We start from the raw sequence: 21,715 nt of genomic DNA, 5'->3' as shown, positions 1-21,715 counted from the left end.
TCAGGCGATTGACCACCCCGCGACGGCCCAAGCCGAGGTTCGAGTCTCACAGGAGACGCCCTTGCGCTAGCCGCGGGATAAAACGCCATTCTGGCCGAGCTACGCTCGCCAAAACAGCCCGAGCTGAGGTGTAAAGGCCCTTAAGGCCAACAGCGAGATTCCATTAAAAAAAATTTAGCAATTTTTCAGTTTTCGGTTGGTTTTTGTTTGCGATGTGAGATGTATACAAGACCAAAAAATATTTCACAATGTCAATAATTAAGCAAGCGAGGTAATTTTTATGATTATACGTTAGTGTCTCTTAATGATCTGTGGGTGTGATCGGCAGTTGAATGCTAAACGTGACATGAATCAGCTGTCACTGACATGACTAAAATGTCACTGTCTGTATGATAATGATGTTTATAATGTGTAAACTAAAAAAAAATATGTACGTAATAAAACTGATGTAAACACTACATGTTAATTCGGAATGGTTAATCAGAGAAACATAGACTAGATTAGGCTGCAAACAATTATACAATTTGTGGTGGTTAGAGATGGCTCATAGCAATTTGCTAGAAGTGGTTCCAGATCAATTGTTTCAGACACACTCCATTGCTGAAATAGATCAAGTGCAAAAGAAACTACAATATGAGGTTGAAAGAAAGAGGGAAGAACTTAGAGCTATGGTGGGGTATGTATAAGAAATAAAACCCTTTTAAGTTTCTGATATATTTAGGAAATGTACTGAACCAGTTTCCTTACCTTATTTTTATGAACTTACAGTGAGAGGTATAGAGATTTAATACATGCCGCTGACACTATAGAAGACATGAAGTCAACCACAGCAAATACAATCACTCATATAAGTGATATGATGGGTATTTGCAAGAACCTAGATGATACCCATTTGATTGGTTTTAAAATTCAACCAGGCTTGGAGATGAAAAGCTATTAGTAAGTTTTTTAATAAGTAGCCATTAGTAACTTAGTCCTACAACAGTCACTGCCTAGAGATCCCATGGCTATACATGTTTCCTTTACAGTCTTCAGGAGAATGTTAACCCAGTCCACCAGATATGTGTACAAATAAAATTACTAATGGAAATACCAGAAAAAATATGGAAATGCATTAACAATAATAATTTTGTGCAAGCTGCTCAACTATTTATTATGGCTCGACACATTAATACTGGTAAGAAAAATTTATGACTTATTTAACATATCATAAACTTTTGACTTAAACATTGTGTGATATGTATACTTTTGTTTTTCTTAAATATCTTTTATGATTTGTATACAAGTAATTTATACAAAGTTGTATAATTATTTAATGAATTTAAAATAAAACATACTTATTATACTAAAAAAATATAAGTAATAAATAGAAAGTGTTGTTGTGTCATTTGTAAGAAATGATGGCTTCTCCAAATACATTTTAAACATATTTTGCCATATACATATAATTCAATTGTAGTTTTTAATATATACTTTGAAATATGTTTAAGGCTTACAACTTCAAATTGGCAGCAACAATGGTACAACAATGCAGTCATTACAGCGACTTGCACACCAACAGTGGAATTCAATTGGCGACTTAAGTGAAACCATTATAGATATGTGTGGGCAAAGATTGCAAGATGTAGATATTAGTGTTGAGGTGGGTATCTTGTAAATATCTTACAGACCGTGTAAGATTGCTGTCATGTTAACTAACCAAAAAAAGGAGATTTGGTCTGTTTGTATATAGTGTTGGAATTGGTTAATATGGAAGCATTTTGATCTATTTAGGCCTTCAAGGACGTGTATGTAGCGTCAGGCCCCGACATTGTTAAGATAACAAACACAAAGTTTTCTCCCAATCACTTGATTTATTTCAATTCTAATTTCAGTCTCTTAATTCAATACGATTTCAATAAACAAATTCAATAGGTAAATATTTCGAAGTCTACTCGGTAATTACGTAACGTGTGCAAAACATTGATAGCGGCGCCATCAGTTTTACAAAACATTGATAGTGGCGCCGTCACGGCCATACTGACATACGCTCGTCCTCGAGCGCTCAAGGTACGACAAGGAACTAGCCGACATAGTGCTACTATCAACAGATATAGTGTCGCTATCAGAAAGTTCATCCTCAGCGTCACGAATTATAGCTAAGTTATGACTATTGCGATCAGTTTCATGAACAAAATTACTTTGGCTAGCATCCGCCGTCACGGTATGATCATTATAAGTTTCGGATACTTCTAAAAAACCTAATGTACCACGGGGTACTTCGCGTAGGTTTTCATGGGCAACTTTGTACGTTCAATTGAACCCGTTAACAAGCTTCAATTCATACCTATCGTTTTCTAGGACAGCAATAATTTTATAGGGGCCTTTATACTTTGGGTCCAACTTAGTTTGATGTCTTTATTCACTTTTCGCGAAAACGAAAGCTCCAATGGCAAAGGACCTTATTTTGGCTTTACCCCGGTTAAAGCGAATGAGATCAGACTGAGCCAGTCTCTTTATATTATCTGACGCACTAGACCGTGCCGCTTCCAAATCTAACCTACTAGGATTATCAATATTCGCAGCTATTCTGGAAATACCTAACGAGTTACCTTGCATTCCAAACATCAACTCGATTGGGGTGAAGCCAGTAACTCTGCATTACTATTACTATTCAGTATTCGAGTACTATTCAGTGCTAGTTGGATCTCACCTAACTGTTCCCACGACCTGTCGGAATTACCTTCAGCTATTGTAAGTAGGCTCTTAAGTGTGCGCATAATGCGCTCCACTTGACCATTAGCTCTGCAGGCTCCCGTAGCTATAAGATGTAACTCAATATTGTTATCTTTGCAAAAGTCCCTGAAATCTGTATTGTCGTAAGAGCGTCCACGATCGGCTATTATTCTCCTTGGTGCTCCGAACAAATTTACAGAGTCTTTCACTGCTTTAATAGCGTCAACAGAATTCAGTGTCAATGTGTGCTTCAGTAAGACATATTTTGTAAATGCATCAATAGTGACGGAACAATAATCCTTGCGGTCGCTCTTACCACTGAGTTTTCCTGTAAGATCTAAGTGGAGAGTGTGCCATGGGAGTGGAACCTTGGGGATTGGTTACAGGCGAACTTGTTGGGCACCAGATGGACCCTTTTGAAGACTTGCAAACCACACAGGAATATACAGTGGAAGTGTGTGCGATTTCAGAGGGGAATTGATTCGCTTGTATTTTAGAAATCAAATTTGAAATTTCAGAGTCTCGTTGTTGCTCTACAGATAACCATCCCTTGTCAAGTTTTTTTTTTTAAATTAAGACAGCCCCGTATCCATCACTGCTGGCATCGGTATGTAACTCGATGGGCAAAGATGGATCAAAGATTTTGAGTACTGGTTCTGTTGTCAAGTGTCTAACTATTTCACCATGAATTTTCTCATGTTCAGCAGTCCATACGATGCGGCCTTTGCCTGTTTAGCTAACCAGCCGGTTTAGGATGGTTTTGGAGCATTTTGTAAGGCTTGAACTTTGCGCGGATTAGGTTTGAGAGTTCCTGTTGGTGTTACAAAAGCAGTCTTCTCCACTGAATCCTCATGGACCTTCACCTGGTGAAAGCCTGAGGCCATGTTCACAATACTGTAATAATTCGCTCCATGCAATTTATTAATTTGTTTACTGATTAGAGGAAGTAGGTAGCTATCCGGACGAGTATTGCTGTTGAGTTCTCTGCAATCTATACACAATTGATCGCTACCGTCTTTCTTTTTTTACTAATAGGATGGGGCTTGAAAATGGGGATGAACTTTCTCGAATTATATTAGCATCTAACATTTCTTGAATCTTTTCATGAACGATATCAAGCTCTAGAGGAGACAAACCATATGGTCTCCTGTGAACTATCCTAGCAGGGTCAATAAGATCGATTTTTAGTTCACCGGTTTTAATACGAGTAGTTGGCAATATCTGTATAAAATTATTGGAGTATTTTTTGAGTATACCCAACAACCGCTCTTTATCGCATCCTACGAGGTCGGTATCAATCGAGATATCTTTTTCTTAACAAAAGTCAAATTATCATTACTAATCTAAACGGAAATCCCTAGTTCTAAAACATCACGGCCTAATAAAACTTCTTCACTGAGAAACTCATCTGGCAAAGCGTGATAAGTGATGTCAAAATTAAGGTTTTGGACTATAGTGGGACATTTGATTTGTAGCAAAGAAATCACATTATTACTACCTACACCTTTTAAAGCTATTTGTTCATGAAACTGTTCACCCTTAATAAACTTGCAATAGCTTTGCTTAATCAAACTACATTCCGAACCGGAATCAAAGACAAAGGCAATTTTATACCACTTATCTCAATCAATCCATGCGCAGCTCGAGTACACACGTTAACCTGCTTGCTGGAACATACCGAGGCTACGTGGCCGGGATTGGCACACACGTAGCAGGCGACAGATGGGCGAGGATTCTGCGGAGTGGCTGAGAAACGTGGCTCTGTCTTGGCTGCCACTGAAGAGTCCCTTGCGACGAATCTATTTCTGTCGCGGCAATCTAGGCCTCGATGACCGTGTCTCGTACCGTTTATAACCACTGAATTTAACTCTCGACGAAACTTTTCATCGCACTGAGACAGCACAGAGATTGCAAAGCCAGTGAACACCTTCTCGGGCATATTCACTTCAGGAATTTTCTCAATTAATTGCCATAATCGCATTCCCGCTTCAGCAGGGCTCTCTTTGCCATCTAACTGAAATTTAATGATCTGATCGAAGTAGTCTCGAGCCATCATGGGCTTAGCAAATCTTGACACCAGCATCTCCTTGATCGTCAGCCATGATATTTGATCTGGTTTGATATTCGTCAGACAGGTTGCAGCACGCCCCTTGAGAGAATGTGTTAGGGCAAGTATTAAATCGATTCCTTTTAGGTTTTTCTGTTCAATTATCATTTCGCTGAGTGTGCACCAGTTGATGATGTCAGGTTCAGGTTCATCCGGGTCATAATTGACTAATTTTATCGGTGCATGCTGAACAGGCTGACAAGGTGTCATATTATCAGCGATTTTTTTGAAGATCTCTTCCATACCAGTCGAAAATAACATCATTTGCTCCATTACTGTACTCCTCGGCGCATTTGGCGATGATGGTTGGTGTGGGGGTGGATCCCACTTCTGATGTAGCGTCAGGCCCCGACATTGTTAAGATAACAAACACAAAGTTTTCTCCCAATCACTTGATTTATTCCAATTCTAATTTCAGTCTCTTAATTCAATACAATACAATATATATTTCGAAATCTACTCGGTAATTACGTAACGTGTGCACCGGGCAATGGTCGATGAACGACTGCCTGAGTTTTTTTTTTTTTTTTGAAGAAGGAATCTCGCTGTTGGCCTTAAGGGCCTTTACAGCTCAGCTCGGGCTGTTTTGGCGAGCGTAGCTCGGCCAGAATGGCGTTTTATCCCGCGGCTAGGGCAAGGGCGTCTCCTGTGAGACTCGAACCTCGGCTTGGGCCGTCGCGGGGCGGTCAATCGCCTGAAGGGCAGGACGGAAGCTCACTGGAGTGAGCGAAGTGCGAAGTAAAGATCCTCGCCTTCCCCGGTGAAGGCGGTTTTTTACCCTAATCTGTGATTGGCTATTTTTATTATTTTTGGCCGCGCGGGCGGCTTTTAATTTATCGTTTGCTACGGTAATTGGATCATCCGGATCCGTTAGTATGTGTCGGGGCCTCCTACGAGCCTTTTTTGTCGGGAAGGGGTAATCGTTGATGCTATTACGCACCAGCGGATTGGGATGGTGTTTAGCCTTGTCAAAGTGGCGTGTGGACGCCAACTTCATCCATTGGGCTATGGTAGGGAGCTCCAGGTCGTGGTGGAGATCGACGTTTCTCACATAGAAGGGCGCACCGGTCGCGATTCTCATGAATCGCGACTGAAGCACCTGTAGCCGGTGAATATAGGAGGGGGCAAACTGCCTGAGTTGTGCGCGCGCGCTGCTTTATATTGGTTCTGTAGTGGGGATCGAGTGACACATCGTACGATCATTCGACTAATCGCCCGTTGCACGTTGTTTTACAAAACATTGATAGTGGCGCCATCAGTTTTACAAAACATTGATAGTGGCGCCATCAGTTTTACAAAACATTGATAGTGGCGCCATCAGTTTTACAAAACATTGATAGTGGCGCCGTCATGTACATAAATTTTGTAACTGTGTGTATGTTTGTCTACAGTATTGTAATAGTTGAGTTTTAATCAAAGATGATTCAGTTGTTTTTAAAAAATCTGGTATAGTAATTTCTGGCATGCTTTTAATAAGCCAAGATAGCTAAAGGTAACTAAAGTTGACAGGTATTAGAAATCTGTTTACTTTTAAAATAATTTTATACCATAAGTTATTGTTGTAACAGCAAAAGGATATATTACATCCCAAATCTCCGATTCATTTGGCAATAGGTGGTCTAAATATATGGTATATAGGTTATCTACATTGGTTAAGAGTTGGTGGTCTTAATATTTTGTTTATCGCTTGCTTGGTGCTTCTTAAAATATTTTGATTGCAAATCAGGTTATTGGAAACAAATCTAATTAGGGTCACTTATAACCTATGAAATATTCTGATACTAATTATACATATCATATATCATAAAAATTGATTGAGCTGTTTTTGCAGCAATGTGATGCGAGGTTTTGTATTAGTTGATATGATAAAAAATAACTCTTAATAAACTAAAATCTTTAAAATAAACAATTTCAGATTGCCTGCTCATGTCTTCTCGGTCTCTACCTGTTAGATGCAAAATCAATGGTGGATTTATTAAATACATTAATTAACTTGCATAGTAATAACAGTCTCAAAACAACATTACAATTTGACCTTCATAAGATATTAGAGGGTGATGTCAAAGCTCAAATTAAAAGAAAAATTGTTGACGGAGTGAAGATTGTTATGAAGACTGTGGAACTGATTTATGCCTGTTTTGTTGGTAAGTACAAAAACAATCTGGTATTGGTCTCAGATCTCCATATGTGTTATTTTTCTTAATAAGGTGATCAGTACCTCTGTCATACAAATTGATTTTGGGTTCTAAGGCCGGTGATCTCATAATGTTTTCCTTCACCATATGAATGAAATGTGTGTTACTATGAACATAGTTTCGAACAGTTATAAATATACTTCTATATGCCATAATTATTTTTGGTTTTATATTACAGAGGACTATATAGTTATTTTTTTATTACAGAGGACAATGGAGGCACGGTTTTAGAAAGGTTAAAAGGATTGTATAAAGCTGACTCGGTGCCTTTATTAAGTTTAGTCCAATTCACTGATATCAATGTATTGAAAATGTTGCCATCTGCAATATCTAACTATAGGTGAGTCAATTGTGTAAGAAGCTGCTTGCTAAAAATGTTAACTAAATCTCATAGATCATTTTAAACAAATTAAATTAAAAACTTATTTGCTTGAAAATAGTAAATAAGCCAAGTTTACAGCCAAGAATACAGTTTCTTTAATTGTTTTATTGTATAAATAAGTAGGTGGTCAGCATTCCATACACATGTTGATTGTGGCTGACATGCATGTCCTCACTATGTTTGCCTTTACCATATGATGTGTGTTAAATGCTCTCAAAGAAAGAGAAAACCAACAGTGACTTTGAATCTACATTAAAAAAACGGTATAATTAGAACTTCTTTAACGATGCGAATATTAGATGACCACGGCACCTTATTAGAAGAATAGATACAGATATCTAAGACTAAACCAAGGGTCGTAGCGGCACTGGTTTTTATAAGCCAAAATCAATAAATTCTAACTAAGTGATTCGTCGGTAAACATTAAAAACAATGGTTTGAAGGCTGATACATGTTTCTTTTTTAATTTATATAAAAAAACTAAATATCTGTCTCTTTTCATTATAGTTTAAACAGTTTTAAAGAAAGAGACGAAACTTTAACTACGAGTGCATGAATGTCGCAGTAAAGTAGTTAAATCAGGGAGTCAATTGAATCTCTAGACGGTTATGTAAAGATCGATATTCAATAAAGTCGCTAAAGTTCCGTCAGACAAGTGAGTGAGTTGACTGACTTAGGTAACAAGACCAAACCATTTACAATAAAACAAAACACAGAATTTCCAAGCTCTCAGTTCTTCACGATCACACCGAAATAACAATAACAAATAAAATAATCATGGCGGAGTCTTGTTTTACATTGTTAATCAACACGCTGGCGTACGGACAGATAGTTAAACGTTTTCGACGCTTTATTTAAATCAAAATGCTAGCGACTTAATTGAATCGATCTTTGATTAACTGTCTAGAGATTCACTTAACTCTCTGATTTCACTACTTTACTGCGACACATAAACAAATTTTCTACTAATATAGTAATGTTAAAATTTTATAGGTTAACAGTTAAATCGATAAAGGCACTCACCAGCGACGAAATAACCCAAAGCGTACAAACATGGAGTACCTCCTTACAAAGTTATATTAATGAACACGTGACAACACTTTTACAAAATATCACTCGTGTCAAAGTATTGCATGAGATTCGAGAGGAAGCTTTTAAAATTGGTAAGTGGTCCTGGAGGGTCTAATAATTACTATCCCTCGCTTTGCACGTATATTTTTATATTGGGAATAAATTTAGCTCTTTACTCAGGATTCTAATGGTAAAAGAATTATCCTTCCAGAGTCCTACTTCATACTACCAATATCTTTTAATAATAAATATATATATACCGTCGGATTCAGTTTCAATGTCGCTCTTATATATATATTTGGATTTACACAGCACAAAATCCCTGGTTTTTTTTTTTCATTTTATTTAAACATACAAATATGTTTTCTTTATAATAGATGTATGTACATTTGCATTAAAAGTACGAAATATCTTACACTAATTCCGTCCCATTTTTATAGGAACACTATCGATTCTGTCAGCTACCATTGTCATTATGTAAGAGAGCTTATTGATTAACGTCAAAGTCAAATTCAATGGTGGATAGTATTTGTTTAAAACAAAATTTAATTTAGTTTTTTCATATACATTTAACATAGACTATACTGCAACAATTACAGCCGTTTGCATGGGCCTTACTGGACTGGTGATTGACCGAATGAAAATATATATTATTCAACTAAAAATCAATCTATGATTTAATCAATTAAATTATAGTGGGACTCTATTAGGGCGAAGATACGTTAGAAAGTTTATAAATAGAAATAAGAAAGAAAAGGGCAGAAATATGAATAGAAGCCATAGACAACATTTACCAATAACTATTTGTTTGTTTAAACACAGTATATGACATAATCCAACACAAACATATCTAATTGAAATTAAAGTATTTAAAAGAATTCATAAACAATTAGCTAAAATTTATTGTAAATATTGAAAGAAGGAGAGAAGTTCCAAAAATATTAATCGTTGATACATTTCTAGAAACACCACATAACTGGAATATGATTTGTGAAAAGTTAAACTTACCAACCGTTCATATTTGGGTGAGCCATTTCCAGCCTCTTCTTACTGCGAGAATCAAGTTAATTGTTGACGCACGTTGGCAGAAGATATATGACGCGTTCAAGACGCAATTGCTTATTGATTTAACTAAGGTATTTTTCACAGAAAATATAGATATTTTTTTAATTAAAAATATTTTGCCTAGAGTTTGTGATACTGACAAATTTTGCCTATTAAATATTTTAAAATTAGAAATAGTTTTTAAAACATAATATATTATATATATATACGAATTTATAAGTTTTTATCAATTTAATTGTTTCTTACACTTGAGGGTACCCTTCAACTTCACTACAGGTACCTTTAAAAAAATTAAATAATAATAACTACCTTCATAAGGTTAATGCTTTATTGAGCGAATATTAAAAATAAATGAAAATTTTGTTGCCCTATACATGAACTTAATACGTACCTGAGTAATTTTTTTTATTGTATTCGAGTACCTTGTGCTATAAAAATTGTCGAGCACTAATAGATAAGAGAGAGAACTTAACATACAAAACAACAAATAATATACAAATAAATCACTTGTCGAATTTATTACCTCCTCCTTTAATATTAAAGTCGCTTATAAAACTTATATTCACAAAGTAACAGTACTAACAGTACTACGATATTACTAATGGTACAAATATATAATTTATATTTTTAGGTATCATCAGAGAGCGAAATTGAAAAGGAGTCAAATATAAACTGGTTCATATGGAAAGACCTCATTGGAGACACCATCATTGAATCTAGGAGCGAAGTGGTTTCGGTTATGAATTCACTTATGAAAGGTAAAGGCAAATTTCAGGTTATTTGAGGGTATTCACTGACTTTGATCAAGTTTCAGCTGTCAAATTTAGGAAGTTTGACATAGTTTCTCGACATTAAAAATATGGCGTCCTGTGGTGCTGTCAAATATGTCAACCTTCACATAGTTTGACAGTTCTAGAATACTGTATATTTTGGTAAAAATAGTTTTTTCTTTTTACGTGTAAAATTACAGGAATGTCCCGCCAAGACCGTGGCTTTACACCAAATATGGAGAAGTTATGCAAAGGCCTTGAAGATGAATTGCAGAAACTGTTAGACGACTTAAAAGATTACTTATACTTGGAGAGGAAAAGAGATAGACCGATATCTTTATATGATGAGGAAGAGAGATTGGAGCAGATGTATACAGACACAAGTGATATTGAATTCTATTTGTGTGATGCGGCTGATAAGTATGTTGAAAGGTGAGGTTTTTCAAATTATTTTTTATGCGGTGAAACGTATCTTTTATACGACATAATCAGGTCTAGCTAAAAAAGTAAAGGCCAGAGAGTATAGACAAATATAGAATATAGATACATCGAGTTAAAATTGTTGATGTAATCATTTTAAAAATGACAACTTAGTGACTATGTCAAGTAATCTGTCATGTCACTTGACAATTTACTTAAATATTTTTTTAATATTTGCAACCAAGATGCAGTCAGTTCAAGAACTAGTCATATCTGTATCCTCTTTCGTGCTTGTTGAAGAAAAAGAAATATATTACAAAAATCATAAACTGCTGTTTGAACCCTTACATGAGGAATTTGTTTCAATATCTCAAGTAAAGCATGGCGTATTGGATGCAGTTCCTTATAATTTCCTTGTACAAAACTTCGAACGAGTTTTTTGCCAGTTCTTCTCACTGTGACCTTGATTTAGAAACTGGAATATGACGTGCTTGAGAACAATATAAAGACATAATAACAGTGAGATAAATGAGCTATTTGGGTTAAAAGAAGACGTAGTAACAAGTATACGAATGGGAATGCTTAGATGGTTTGGTCGTGTAGAAAGGATGAACGAAAATGGAGACCCATTTTTAGTGGGTGCGTTGCCGGCCTTTGAGGGAGGAGTACTTTCTTACTTTAAATAGTTGAAGTTCGTATCTCTCACGGAAGACCCCTACCAGGAGTCGATGTCGAGTCGTCCAGGAGTAGAGAAGGGATAAGGCAAAAGTTTCCACGAGTATGCATGGTGAATGTCATGTGGTTGAAGATGTAGATCAGGAACGTAGCAAGGGGCGTAGTCTCTGACCTACCCCTTCGAGAATATATAAATAAATAAATAAAAAGATTAATATATTTTTTTTAGTATTTTAGCATACATCAAAGCATGTTTCCAAGAGCCAACACTTCAATCCACCGAATTACAAAGGAAAACAACTGCCATATACACAGCACGATTTATTCAAGCGATTCCCATACTTATTCCCAACGTACGAAGATGCTATATCCCCGAGAACAGTTTGTTAGTGGACGAGGCACTTAGCAAACGTTGGGCCAGATTGGGTGATGTTTTGAAGGAAAACTGTTTGCACTGTTGGGGAAAATGGTTGGATATTGTTATGGAAAAAGTGAAGGATTTAACCAATGGTCTCCCTCAAGGTTTTACTATGGAGGAAAATATTGATTATCTGATGATGGTAAGTGCTGTTGGGTTTTAGTAGGTAGGCGTCCGTGGCGCCTCACGCTGCGTTGAAATTAAATTTGTTTCTCGAGAAAAAAGTGTTGACGATTAACACTCACAAGTATCCCAATTTTTGTTAGAACAGGGTTTACCCCTGTAGGAGACTAACTTGATGTCAAGTCATACCGCCGCCCGTGGACACTTTCAATGCCAGAGGGCTCGCGTTGCCGGCTCTTTTAATAATAAAAGCCTAAAAGATACCGATGCGTCTGCCAGGCACAGAATATCACCCACTTGCCTATTTAAAAAAATGTGGAACACAGTGTGTTTGGAGGCCAAGAACTGGAGTTGTAGCGTCACTGATTTAAGTATGTTTTGATAATGAAGAGACCAATAGCAAATGCAAAATTAACATCGTTGTTTTTTAATTAACATTCGTGACGTAATTAATCGGTTGAAATAAATTACGAGATAATATTTTTTTATATGGCAACACTAATTTTCAGCAATGGGACGTAATTAAAATAGAAGAAAAAGATGATGAGGGTACATCCATAGAATCTATTATAAAAGTACCAGCCGGGCCTTCTCTAAAGCTACAAGAATATTTATACTCGATAAGCAGACTCCTAGATGACGTCATACCTCACACGCTTCCCGTAGAAATCCACACGTCCTTTATAGACAGTATTACGTCCATCTCTTTCGCGCACTACAATTCGGTTATAAGAAAGAAAGAGACGGATATAAATCAGAGATGTGCGCTTCAAGTGTTGATGGATGTGCGGCATTTGACCTTACTACTGGTTCCTCGGGAGAATAAGAAATATATGGAGCGTTCGCAGGAGATTTGTGAATTTTTGAGACAGAAAATTGATCCGTTTGATTATGATGTCTTCTATCCGTACATACAAATGAACTTGAAGCGGTCCGTGCAAAGGGTGCAGGTAAGCTAATTATATAATAATCTCAAAATTAATACAATTAAGCTGAATATGTGTTATTGTGCTAACAAGATTTAAACGCGTTTAAATATAACTCAACGTGACCAGTTTAAACGCTAGTTAAGGGGAGCAGCTTAATTGTGAATAATTGAATTGTAAATCAATGAACGTGTTTTATTCCTGTAAAAAAGTCATTAAATGTGCCTAATGTAAATAAAAGACAAACATATAACAACAAAAAGTTTTTAGTTTATTTTCTTAATTTTTTTAAATTCATTTTGTTGCAAATACTTTTACAGACCCTACTCGGCAGTCTGATCCTTTACCACGGTCAGCTAACAGGAATTATCGGTACGAAACCTGTATCATCTGGTGGTTCGGGTGATAAGGCCCCGAACATACTTGCCTCCGTTGACACACATTGGTTCTCAATACTGCCCGTGGCCACGCCCAGCACGCCTCACAAGAAACAGGACAAACCAGTTAGTTGATACATATTTTTATTAATATTTAAGTTGAATATACACAGTATTAAAAAAAGTTAAAGCCCAGATCTTTAAAAAAAATATATCTATGAGTCTTGGTTAAGTGTCAAAACTTCAGTATATCCAAATCTTTTTTGCGCCAGTATTTGACCTAGAGGTTGAGAAACTTTAAACCACACATATATATACAGTTCCAATCAATACACAGTACAATCCTTTTTTTTTAATCTTTGTTACCATGATAACTGATAAACTCTATTTTTAAAATCTTTGTTGCCATGGTAACTGATAAACTAAATTTTCTAAATCTTTGTTGCCATGGTAACTGATAAAGTCCTTTTTTAACTTTGTTGCCATGGTAACTGATAAACTCTATTTTTAAAATCTTTGTTGCCATGATAACTGATAAAGTCTTCTTTTAATCTTTGTTGCCACGGTAACTGATAAACTCCATTTTTTAACTCTTTGCTGCCATGGCTGCACTGATAAAACTCCACTTTAAAATCTTTGTTGCCATGGTACCTGGTAAACTTTATTTTTTAAATCTTCTTTGCCGTGGTAACTGATTAACTCCTTTTGTTAATCTTCGTTACCATGATAACGATTTTTCAGTATAGAAAATTAATTATCTACATTTCTCTTTAAAGATCTCTTAAGTGCCAATTAATATGTTTCTTTCTATAAACAGGATTACGTCACTCCTGATTAATTTTGGTATGAAGAGTGTGTGATTAACTGTCATTATTGTATCATTAATAATATAAGGTATTTTCATGTATTATAGTCTCTAGACCACAATAGTATTTTTTTAGGCCTATCTGATGGATATCAAGGAAAAACTACTGAATGAATTTTAATCACAATAATGTATCTTATACATGAATAGTAATAATAATAAAAATTCATAAATAGAAAATTAAAACAAATTTGAAAAGTTTTGTCCCTGTGGCAGTGTGTGTACCTTTGATGTGCATTTTCTCGCTATATTGCGATACTTAAACAGATATGCTATTTATAAAGATATTGTGTAAATATAGTATGTTTCGTAAGTGGGAATTTTGTTCCCTTTGTGAGCGTTTCGTTTCAATGACGGTGGAAATGTAACTCTCGAATTGTTAGGAAAATATTATTAAATTTATGGATAACTAAATCAATAAGAAGTGACAGGAAAAGATTCGAATCGAAGCTATTCGAAGTACTCTTGCGCAGATAAAGTCGTGGTAAGCGATTTCTAAAGGAGAAATATTTTTTTTCTATATAAAAATCCATCGTTTTTACGTTCTTCTCGTAAATATACGCTAGATTTATAACAGCTTGTGTCTTTGTTCTTAATAATTTTGCATGGTGTGTCCGATAATATCTCCGATGAAATTAAATTGGTATTTTACAAAAATCATAGTGTATGAACAAAAATTTTCGTTTACAGGCGAAAAAGAAACTACAGTCGTCTAGCCCAAATAAATCGCGCTCGGAGCTGTCCGACTTAATGACGAGCTCATTACCAATTAATTTTGCCAACGCGCGATCTGGTGCTGCGTCCTTCTTCAATTCCATGACTTCAGATTGGTTCAGCGGCTGAAGCGAAAATGAATTTCCACATTGTTTTCAAAAAATTTACCAGGATCGAAGAAATGTATTAGATGCCAATAAATATATTTGCATGTATTCTAATCACTTGACAGGATTTAAACTTAAATATATTTTAATGTATAATGTGCTATTTATTAATGATTATTTATCAATAAATATTATAATCTATGAATTTTTACTAAATATTTTTCAGTCTTTTATTTACATCCAATTATTTTATGTGAGTGTAGAATTAAAAATGCAAATACCAATAAAAATATATATTTACATGAAGTTTACTTAAACCTAAGCTGAATTTTCTTTCTTTTCTTCTGCCTTCCTACTCAGTCTTACGTTGTCATAACCATCGGCGTATCCGCCAAAGTAATTGCCATTATTTCTTGCATATGCAGTTTTATATCCGGCTTGATACCCGGCCTGATTGAAGTTCTGGTATCCTACGCCGCTCTGGTACCCGGGTCTGTTGTATTCGTATCCGGGTCGGTTGGGCCGGTATCCTGTGAAAAATTATAATTATATAAAGCAACGCAATTAACACTTGTACCTACGGTGAAGTCACCGACTTGTCTCAATATAAAAAATTGACACGACTTGCAAGACAGAGGTGGTGTTTGTCTATAAATGATCAAAGAAATGGATGTAATCTGCGGTCTCTCATGTAGGGTTTATTACTATTATATTTCTTATACCCAGCGCCATTGGATTATTTAAACTTGTCCGCTCTACGTCCTGGACTTACGTACTCGTACTAAATTTAAATTTAGAATCAATTTGACTTCTCTGACGTTCATAAGTGTAATTGTTTACTCTATATGAATAACGTTATTGTCTTGACTTTACTTAATAAAACCAAATCGTATCATTTTGTATGCTTTTTTAAAGCTATGAGAATTTATATACCACGATACATAATTTAAACAATGACCACTATATATACTTCAACATATTCGCACTTAAGTTAAAATGTATGATGAATAATCTTTGATGTTATCTATTGATATGTGATCTATACAACAGAACCTTCCGGATCTTAATGTGTCCGCGAAGATGGATCTGATATATTAACTTGATTTCAATTTATGTTTTAATCATTCTTGAGTCTCATAATACATTTAATCTGATATGTGTATTCCCACGAATTGGCACGTTCGGACGAACTCGCGAGGGAAAAACGGAAGGTAAATAGAAGATATACATTATGTCATTACTCATTCCTAATGATACATTGAACCAAGGTTTTGTTTCGTCCCATAATTGGTACAATAACGTCATAATCGTTTCTATAAGCTTTTATTGGAACGATATCTTATCGTAAGATGACCACTATCCGCGTTCCTTTGAAATTTAGTTTTTTCGTAATTATCATAACAATATTTGCTTACACATCTCGTAAATTACGATTGTCCTTATAATAATCACTATTATGTTGTTATACTATTGTTATTATGTATGATTGAAACTTCCTGCTATTATGATGTTTCCCAAACATTTATACGAATTTTCCACCTATAGACGCTTTAAAGTACATGTTGGCACGTGCGCTGTTGTCAAGGATTGGTTAGTATCGCGTCACAACACTAGATACCATATCTACTATATATACTAATTACTACATATATCCTTGATTCTGTGATTAATGCACCTGCTATTTAACTTGGTTTCTTTCATAGCGATATAATATTTTAAGGTTGCTGATCCACAACTTTCCCTAAATCGTGATCAGGCTCCGAAACGTTTCGCTCCCTATAAACATATCTTAGAACATTTCATGCTGTTATAGGTTCTAATTTCTACTGTGCCTTGTATGATTCTCTTATTTATTCCACCAATTATTAAACAACTTATTGTAATTATTTTCAATAGCATGGAAATATATTAAAGTTCCTTGCATGGGGACGAGCATTTGCTTTGAATTTATTAAATTTTCAGTTACTAGTTTTTTTTATAATATATGGATTAGTTTAAGTGTTAAAAATTAACTACCTCCGGTAATTCCAGTGTTGTAACCTGGGTTTCCATTATAACCGGTGTTATATCCGTTGTTGTATCCGTTATAGCCAGTGTTGTAGCCGCTGTAACCAGTGTTGTAACCGTTATAACCAGTATTGTAACCGTTATAGCCAGTGTTGTAACCTCCACTTCCCGGGTTGTAACCTGTAATGTTATATGTAATATACATTAGCATTTTGCGAATAAAGTAATATGTAGTTTTATAATCAAAGACGACACTACGTAGCTGTATACATAAAATAAAATGGTATTTTTATGTTCAAAATACGTAGGTACAACTTTTTTGAATTTCAATTTTAGAACTCTTTGGTAACCTAATGTAGTATATTACATTCATTTGTCATTTGTATTTGTGAATTGGCGGAAAATCTAAAATTCTTGTAACACGTGAAAATTTACCTAACACGAGAAAAGTTTCGGTCAATGATTTATTATGACTTTCGTTGTGGGCTTACTCAACAACAAAGCTATGATAGGCTGCGATTAGCATTTCTTAATGAAGCCCCATCTCTTGCCACTATTTACAACCAGTTTAAGCGTGGACGAGCAATCTCACTGATGATGCGCGTCACGGACGTCCTTTAAGAGCGACTACTGAAGATAACATCAGTGCTGTGCGACGCATGATAGAAAAAGATAAGAGAGTGACCTATCAGCAGATACGGGCTAGCCTAAGTATTGGTATGAGTCAAGTTTAAAAAAATATTAGACGAACTTTTAGGCGTCAGGAAGCTTTGTACCAGATGGATTCCCCATATTTTACCGACGACCAGAAACACCTTCGCATGGACTAGTGTCGCCAAATGTTAGATAAGTTCAACCACGGTGACTCAGATGCTGTATTTGACATCGTCACAGGTAATGAAAGCTGGATATATTGCTACGAAGCCGAAACCAAAAGACGATCAGCTCAGTGGGTGTAACCTTTCGAGGATAGGCCAACTAAGGTCAAGAAAGAAGTCAAGGAAAAAAGATTGCCTCATTCTTTCGTCAGAAAGGTCATTTCGCGACAGTTGTGCTAGAAGATGGAAGGACGGTTACTGCAGACTGGTATGTCAATCGCTGTTTGCCTGTTGTCTTGGAAGAAAAAAGACAGCAGCGCCCTCGAAGCAGGATCCTCCTTCGTCCAGACAATATTTCAGCGCACTCCGGACGCAAAACGGACTGTTGGATATTTGACTACGGCAGGTGTCGAGACAATGAGTCATCCGCCATACAGTCCTGGCCTGGCGCCCTGTGACTTTCATTTATTCCCAAGAACTAAAGATATAATTCGAGATATTCGCTTTACGAGAAGATGCGATGAAAGCGTTCGAAAATGCCATAGAAGAAAAACCCCTGAGGAAGAATGGGCCCACTGCTTTTATCAGTGGTTCCATCGAATGCGACGATGTGTAGGGAGGAACGGAGATTACTTCGAAAAACAATAAAAGTATTGGCAACTTTCTACATTAAGCCGTTTTTCATTTTCTAAACATTTTCAGTGTTACTTACATACCACTTAAAAACTGTATTTTTACTTTCCTAAGTCTAGAAATTCAAGTCTTTTATAACAAGTAGGTACTCATTAAACTATTCGTGCCAATAATTTTATCTGGCAAGTAGGTAACAGTCGGTGAGCAAAAATACTTAAAGCATGAATAAATTGCATATTTTAAGGCGCCTAATAAATAAATTTCAAGGACACAAATTGAAAACAATAGGTCTATTGGACTCAGTGCATTTTTAAGCGTTTGAACGCGATAGGAATAATTTATCAATGTATAAACAAAGGAATCAATAAGGAAACCTGGTTCATGTGAGAAAAAATAATGGAATTTTATGTTTTATGACGACATTTAAGAACACTTAATACATTTGTTTATTGAAAAGGGGACAAAAAGTGACCGCCCGTGGACGCTTTCAATGCCAGAGAGCTCGCGAGTGCGCAGCGGGCCTTTTAAAGATTGGTACGCTCTTTTCCTGTAGGGCCGTAAGTCGAATTGATTTGGAAATACTTTAGAAAAATAAATAAATTTCAAGTTAAATATTTCGCTATAGCTGTACTCATAGTTAAAGTTCGTTACTATATTATTCTTAATTACATTAATTAACTAGTAGATAAATGTAACTGTGTTGCTGTTATTAAGATGATTATAATACTAGTTAATCTATCATAAGATACTATTATCATATAATTAAACTATGACTATTAAACAAAATTTACAAGTTGTCATACAGATCTTGGTCTAAATAAGCTTTATTCCATCATAAGGATATTAGAAAATTAATCATTATAGGTCATTATAAATGTTGGCGGCCAATTGAATATATTCCCCCATTTACCAAAACTACAATTTTTTTAGTGTTTATAAACAAAGACAATTGTCAACAACTGGACTTTGGAAAAAAACATGTTTTAAATCCATAGTAAAAATCTTTTTTGATATAATTTCACTGTTTTAGCTTTAACTTTGTACAAACATGATTATATTTTTTTACATATTAACAGAAATCATTTTTATATGTTTCTTAAATACTAAAACGTGGTTTCACAATAAATTATTGATTTAAAAACTCGACTGATTTTTTTCTGTAAAAAATAATTTGTTGCCCCGAGGCCTCCTTTAAATCCGGCTCTGTGTTTATGTTAAAGTATTACCAAGGTTTATGGTACTAACGTCATTACAGAGACATAATAGGTTCAGTTAACGAAAGGAAATGATTTTGTACATTTACGAGTTCCTTGTATGAATTCTATTATCAGTCTTGGGAAGTAAATTATTCATTATTTTTACATACATACTAAAGTACGTTGAATTGAATATAGGTAGGTAATATATGATTGATATTAAAAATTGTCTTATTTTTTTATGTAACAGGACGGAAACGGGCAGAAAATATATAGATAAAAATAGCTCAGTGGTGAAAAGTGGCTAACTGTAATTTCCGAAGTACGTATATTTATTATACGTTAAACTTGACTCGCTAGACGAAATATATTTACGATATTATAGATAAAAAATATTGACATTATTATGTAAAAACCACATTTACTAGCCGTCGATTTATCTAATGTTGTCATCAAATACATACCTTAAATATCTAAGTATCTTACCTCCTACTCCCGAATAGCCGCCTTGATATCCGGATCCCGAGTACACTAAACCCGAGTATCCCGGGTACGAAGAGCCCGAATACCCATTATAGCCTCCATAGTTTCCATAACCGGGCTTCAACAAGCCATAGCCGCCTGTGTTCCGTGTGCCAAAACTACCGGCCTCGCTCAAGCGCTGACCCCACGTCACGGTCAATAAGCATAACAATAAGATGAACCTCTGGGAACAAAAACATAATAATGCATTATCTATGCTAATTTGCTCGTTTCCTAAAAAAAATTAATTCAAATTTAATTCTATAAAGAACTCTGTGTGATATTTTTTAAAACGAACACGTAAAAAGTATTTTGAATTAAGAATCACACGTACTTACCGCGTACATATTTGTTCCAATATTAAATAAACACTTTGCAACGTCCAGTCCAGAAGCTGAACTCAAATTGTTGCGTTGTCTTAAGATGTAAGCCTTTATATTGTGACGACTGGTTGTGGTTTTTACGCTGCCTGATAGTAGTTCGTTATAATTGATCACTGTTCAGGATTCATGACATCACTGAGTGAAAAGCTACGTTATAATTACTGGCAGTTGACGAAAATCCGTTTACATAGAAACGTTGTTATTTTTTTTATGTTTAAAGTGATGGTTATAAACAATCAATAAAAGTGTAATTGTGTTAACCTCTTTTTGTTTCTGAATTTAAATTGTATTTTCTTTACACTATTGACAAACTGTATATCTTTATAATCTAGATAAATTTGATAAACTAACGGTTTGTGTAAGGTTTTGGTTGGCTTCTATAACATTTTATTATGTGTTATTTAATTGTCAAAAAACATTAATTAAATTTAAGACCTAAGAAAACCGTTAGAATTTATAATGAATGAAGTTATTAAATAAACCGTTTATTTGCAAAGAAGATGGTACATTTAGATCGACTAATTATCAAAATCCACATTCAATCCAATCCATCAGCCATTTAAAAATAATTATTAATTTTCATAATAATAAGTCAAGTTATTTATAATTGTTGTCAAGCTTATGATCTAAATAATCGCCTAAATTAAAAAGGCACCTTGCCTTTAAAAATGTAATCACCTTCTTATTTTGAAGCTTAGATCGATGTTTATGAACAAAAATACAATACTATTACAAATATAAAACTAAACAATTACGCGTAATAATTAAAAAAAATATCGCTGCCCATTTATGTTACATCCCTAGAAGTGTTTTCTATCAAGAACGTTTATATCTAACATTTATTCATATCGTCGTAGATATATGTATTTTATTTAATTATAAACTATAAACTATATTTCTCTCTTTTTTCCCAATGTTTATATTGTTTCGCCATTATTCGGATGACCTGGAACGATGAATATTTTAAATAGTAAATGAGACTAAATACGGCAAGGATAACAGTCGACGCAAGGATGGAATACATAAACAAATAGTACAGTACATAATTTTATTTAGTTATTGTTTGTAATTTGCATATCACTTTGAAATAAGTACATCATAATGGAGGCAAACTAAGACATAAATGTAAAGATTTATACATAATGCAATTTAACTTTTTCGTTATATAATAAATATTACACTGTATATTTTGAATATAGAATATTAAATGCGTTAATACAAAGATG

At 34.9% G+C, this 21,715-nt stretch overlaps 2 protein-coding genes across 3 annotated transcripts; one reads left to right on the top strand and one right to left on the bottom strand.

The window, feature by feature from the left end:
* Window positions 1-396: 396 nt before the first annotated feature.
* LOC123707207 (conserved oligomeric Golgi complex subunit 1) lies at window positions 397-15,097 on the top strand. Of its 2 annotated transcripts, XM_045657067.1 has the most exons (15): window positions 397-676; window positions 769-939; window positions 1,029-1,177; window positions 1,491-1,642; window positions 6,738-6,966; window positions 7,225-7,357; window positions 8,393-8,562; window positions 9,434-9,606; window positions 10,167-10,293; window positions 10,506-10,737; window positions 11,630-11,960; window positions 12,451-12,891; window positions 13,188-13,370; window positions 14,062-14,087; window positions 14,800-14,937. In XM_045657067.1, exons 1-14 carry the CDS (start codon window positions 540-542, stop codon window positions 14,080-14,082), a joined length of 2,649 nt encoding a protein of 882 aa, XP_045513023.1. In that variant the 5' UTR covers window positions 397-539; the 3' UTR covers window positions 14,083-14,087; window positions 14,800-14,937. The 2 variants fall into 2 exon arrangements, with proteins under 2 accessions (XP_045513023.1, XP_045513022.1); XM_045657066.1 differs by lacking the exon at window positions 14,062-14,087 and having other exon boundaries at window positions 14,800-15,097.
* Window positions 15,098-15,208: 111 nt separating this feature from the next.
* On the bottom strand, window positions 15,209-20,541 carry LOC123707717 (keratin-associated protein 19-2-like). The gene is made up of 4 exons (XM_045658003.1): window positions 20,445-20,541; window positions 20,071-20,290; window positions 16,947-17,117; window positions 15,209-15,460 (listed from the first exon to the last, which is right to left on the bottom strand). The coding sequence occupies exons 1-4, from the start codon at window positions 20,451-20,453 to the stop codon at window positions 15,249-15,251; spliced, it is 612 nt and encodes a 203-aa protein (XP_045513959.1). The 5' UTR covers window positions 20,454-20,541; the 3' UTR covers window positions 15,209-15,248.
* Window positions 20,542-21,715: the final 1,174 nt, after the last annotated feature.

The sequence above is a fragment of the Pieris brassicae genome, chromosome 3, assembly GCF_905147105.1.
Source record: "Pieris brassicae chromosome 3, ilPieBrab1.1, whole genome shotgun sequence".
In the NCBI taxonomy this organism is placed as follows: domain Eukaryota; kingdom Metazoa; phylum Arthropoda; class Insecta; order Lepidoptera; family Pieridae; genus Pieris; species Pieris brassicae.
This window is presented reverse-complemented; position numbering and strand designations above follow the sequence as displayed.

Excerpts from the sequence above, each read along its gene's own strand:
- LOC123707207 (XM_045657066.1), top strand. The coding sequence starts at position 540 with ATGGCTCATAGCAATTTGCTAGAAGTGGTTCCAGATCAATTGTTTCAG. Across the intron at positions 9,607-10,166 it reads TGCTTATTGATTTAACTAAG|GTATCATCAGAGAGCGAAAT; the intron begins GTATTTTTCACA and ends TTATATTTTTAG. Across the intron at positions 12,892-13,187 it reads GGTCCGTGCAAAGGGTGCAG|ACCCTACTCGGCAGTCTGAT; the intron begins GTAAGCTAATTA and ends ATACTTTTACAG.
- LOC123707717 (XM_045658003.1), bottom strand. Across the intron at positions 17,118-20,070 it reads CGGCTATTCGGGAGTAGGAG|GTTACAACCCGGGAAGTGGA; the intron begins GTAAGATACTTA and ends ATAACATTACAG. Across the intron at positions 15,461-16,946 it reads CAACACTGGAATTACCGGAG|GATACCGGCCCAACCGACCC; the intron begins GTAGTTAATTTT and ends AATTTTTCACAG.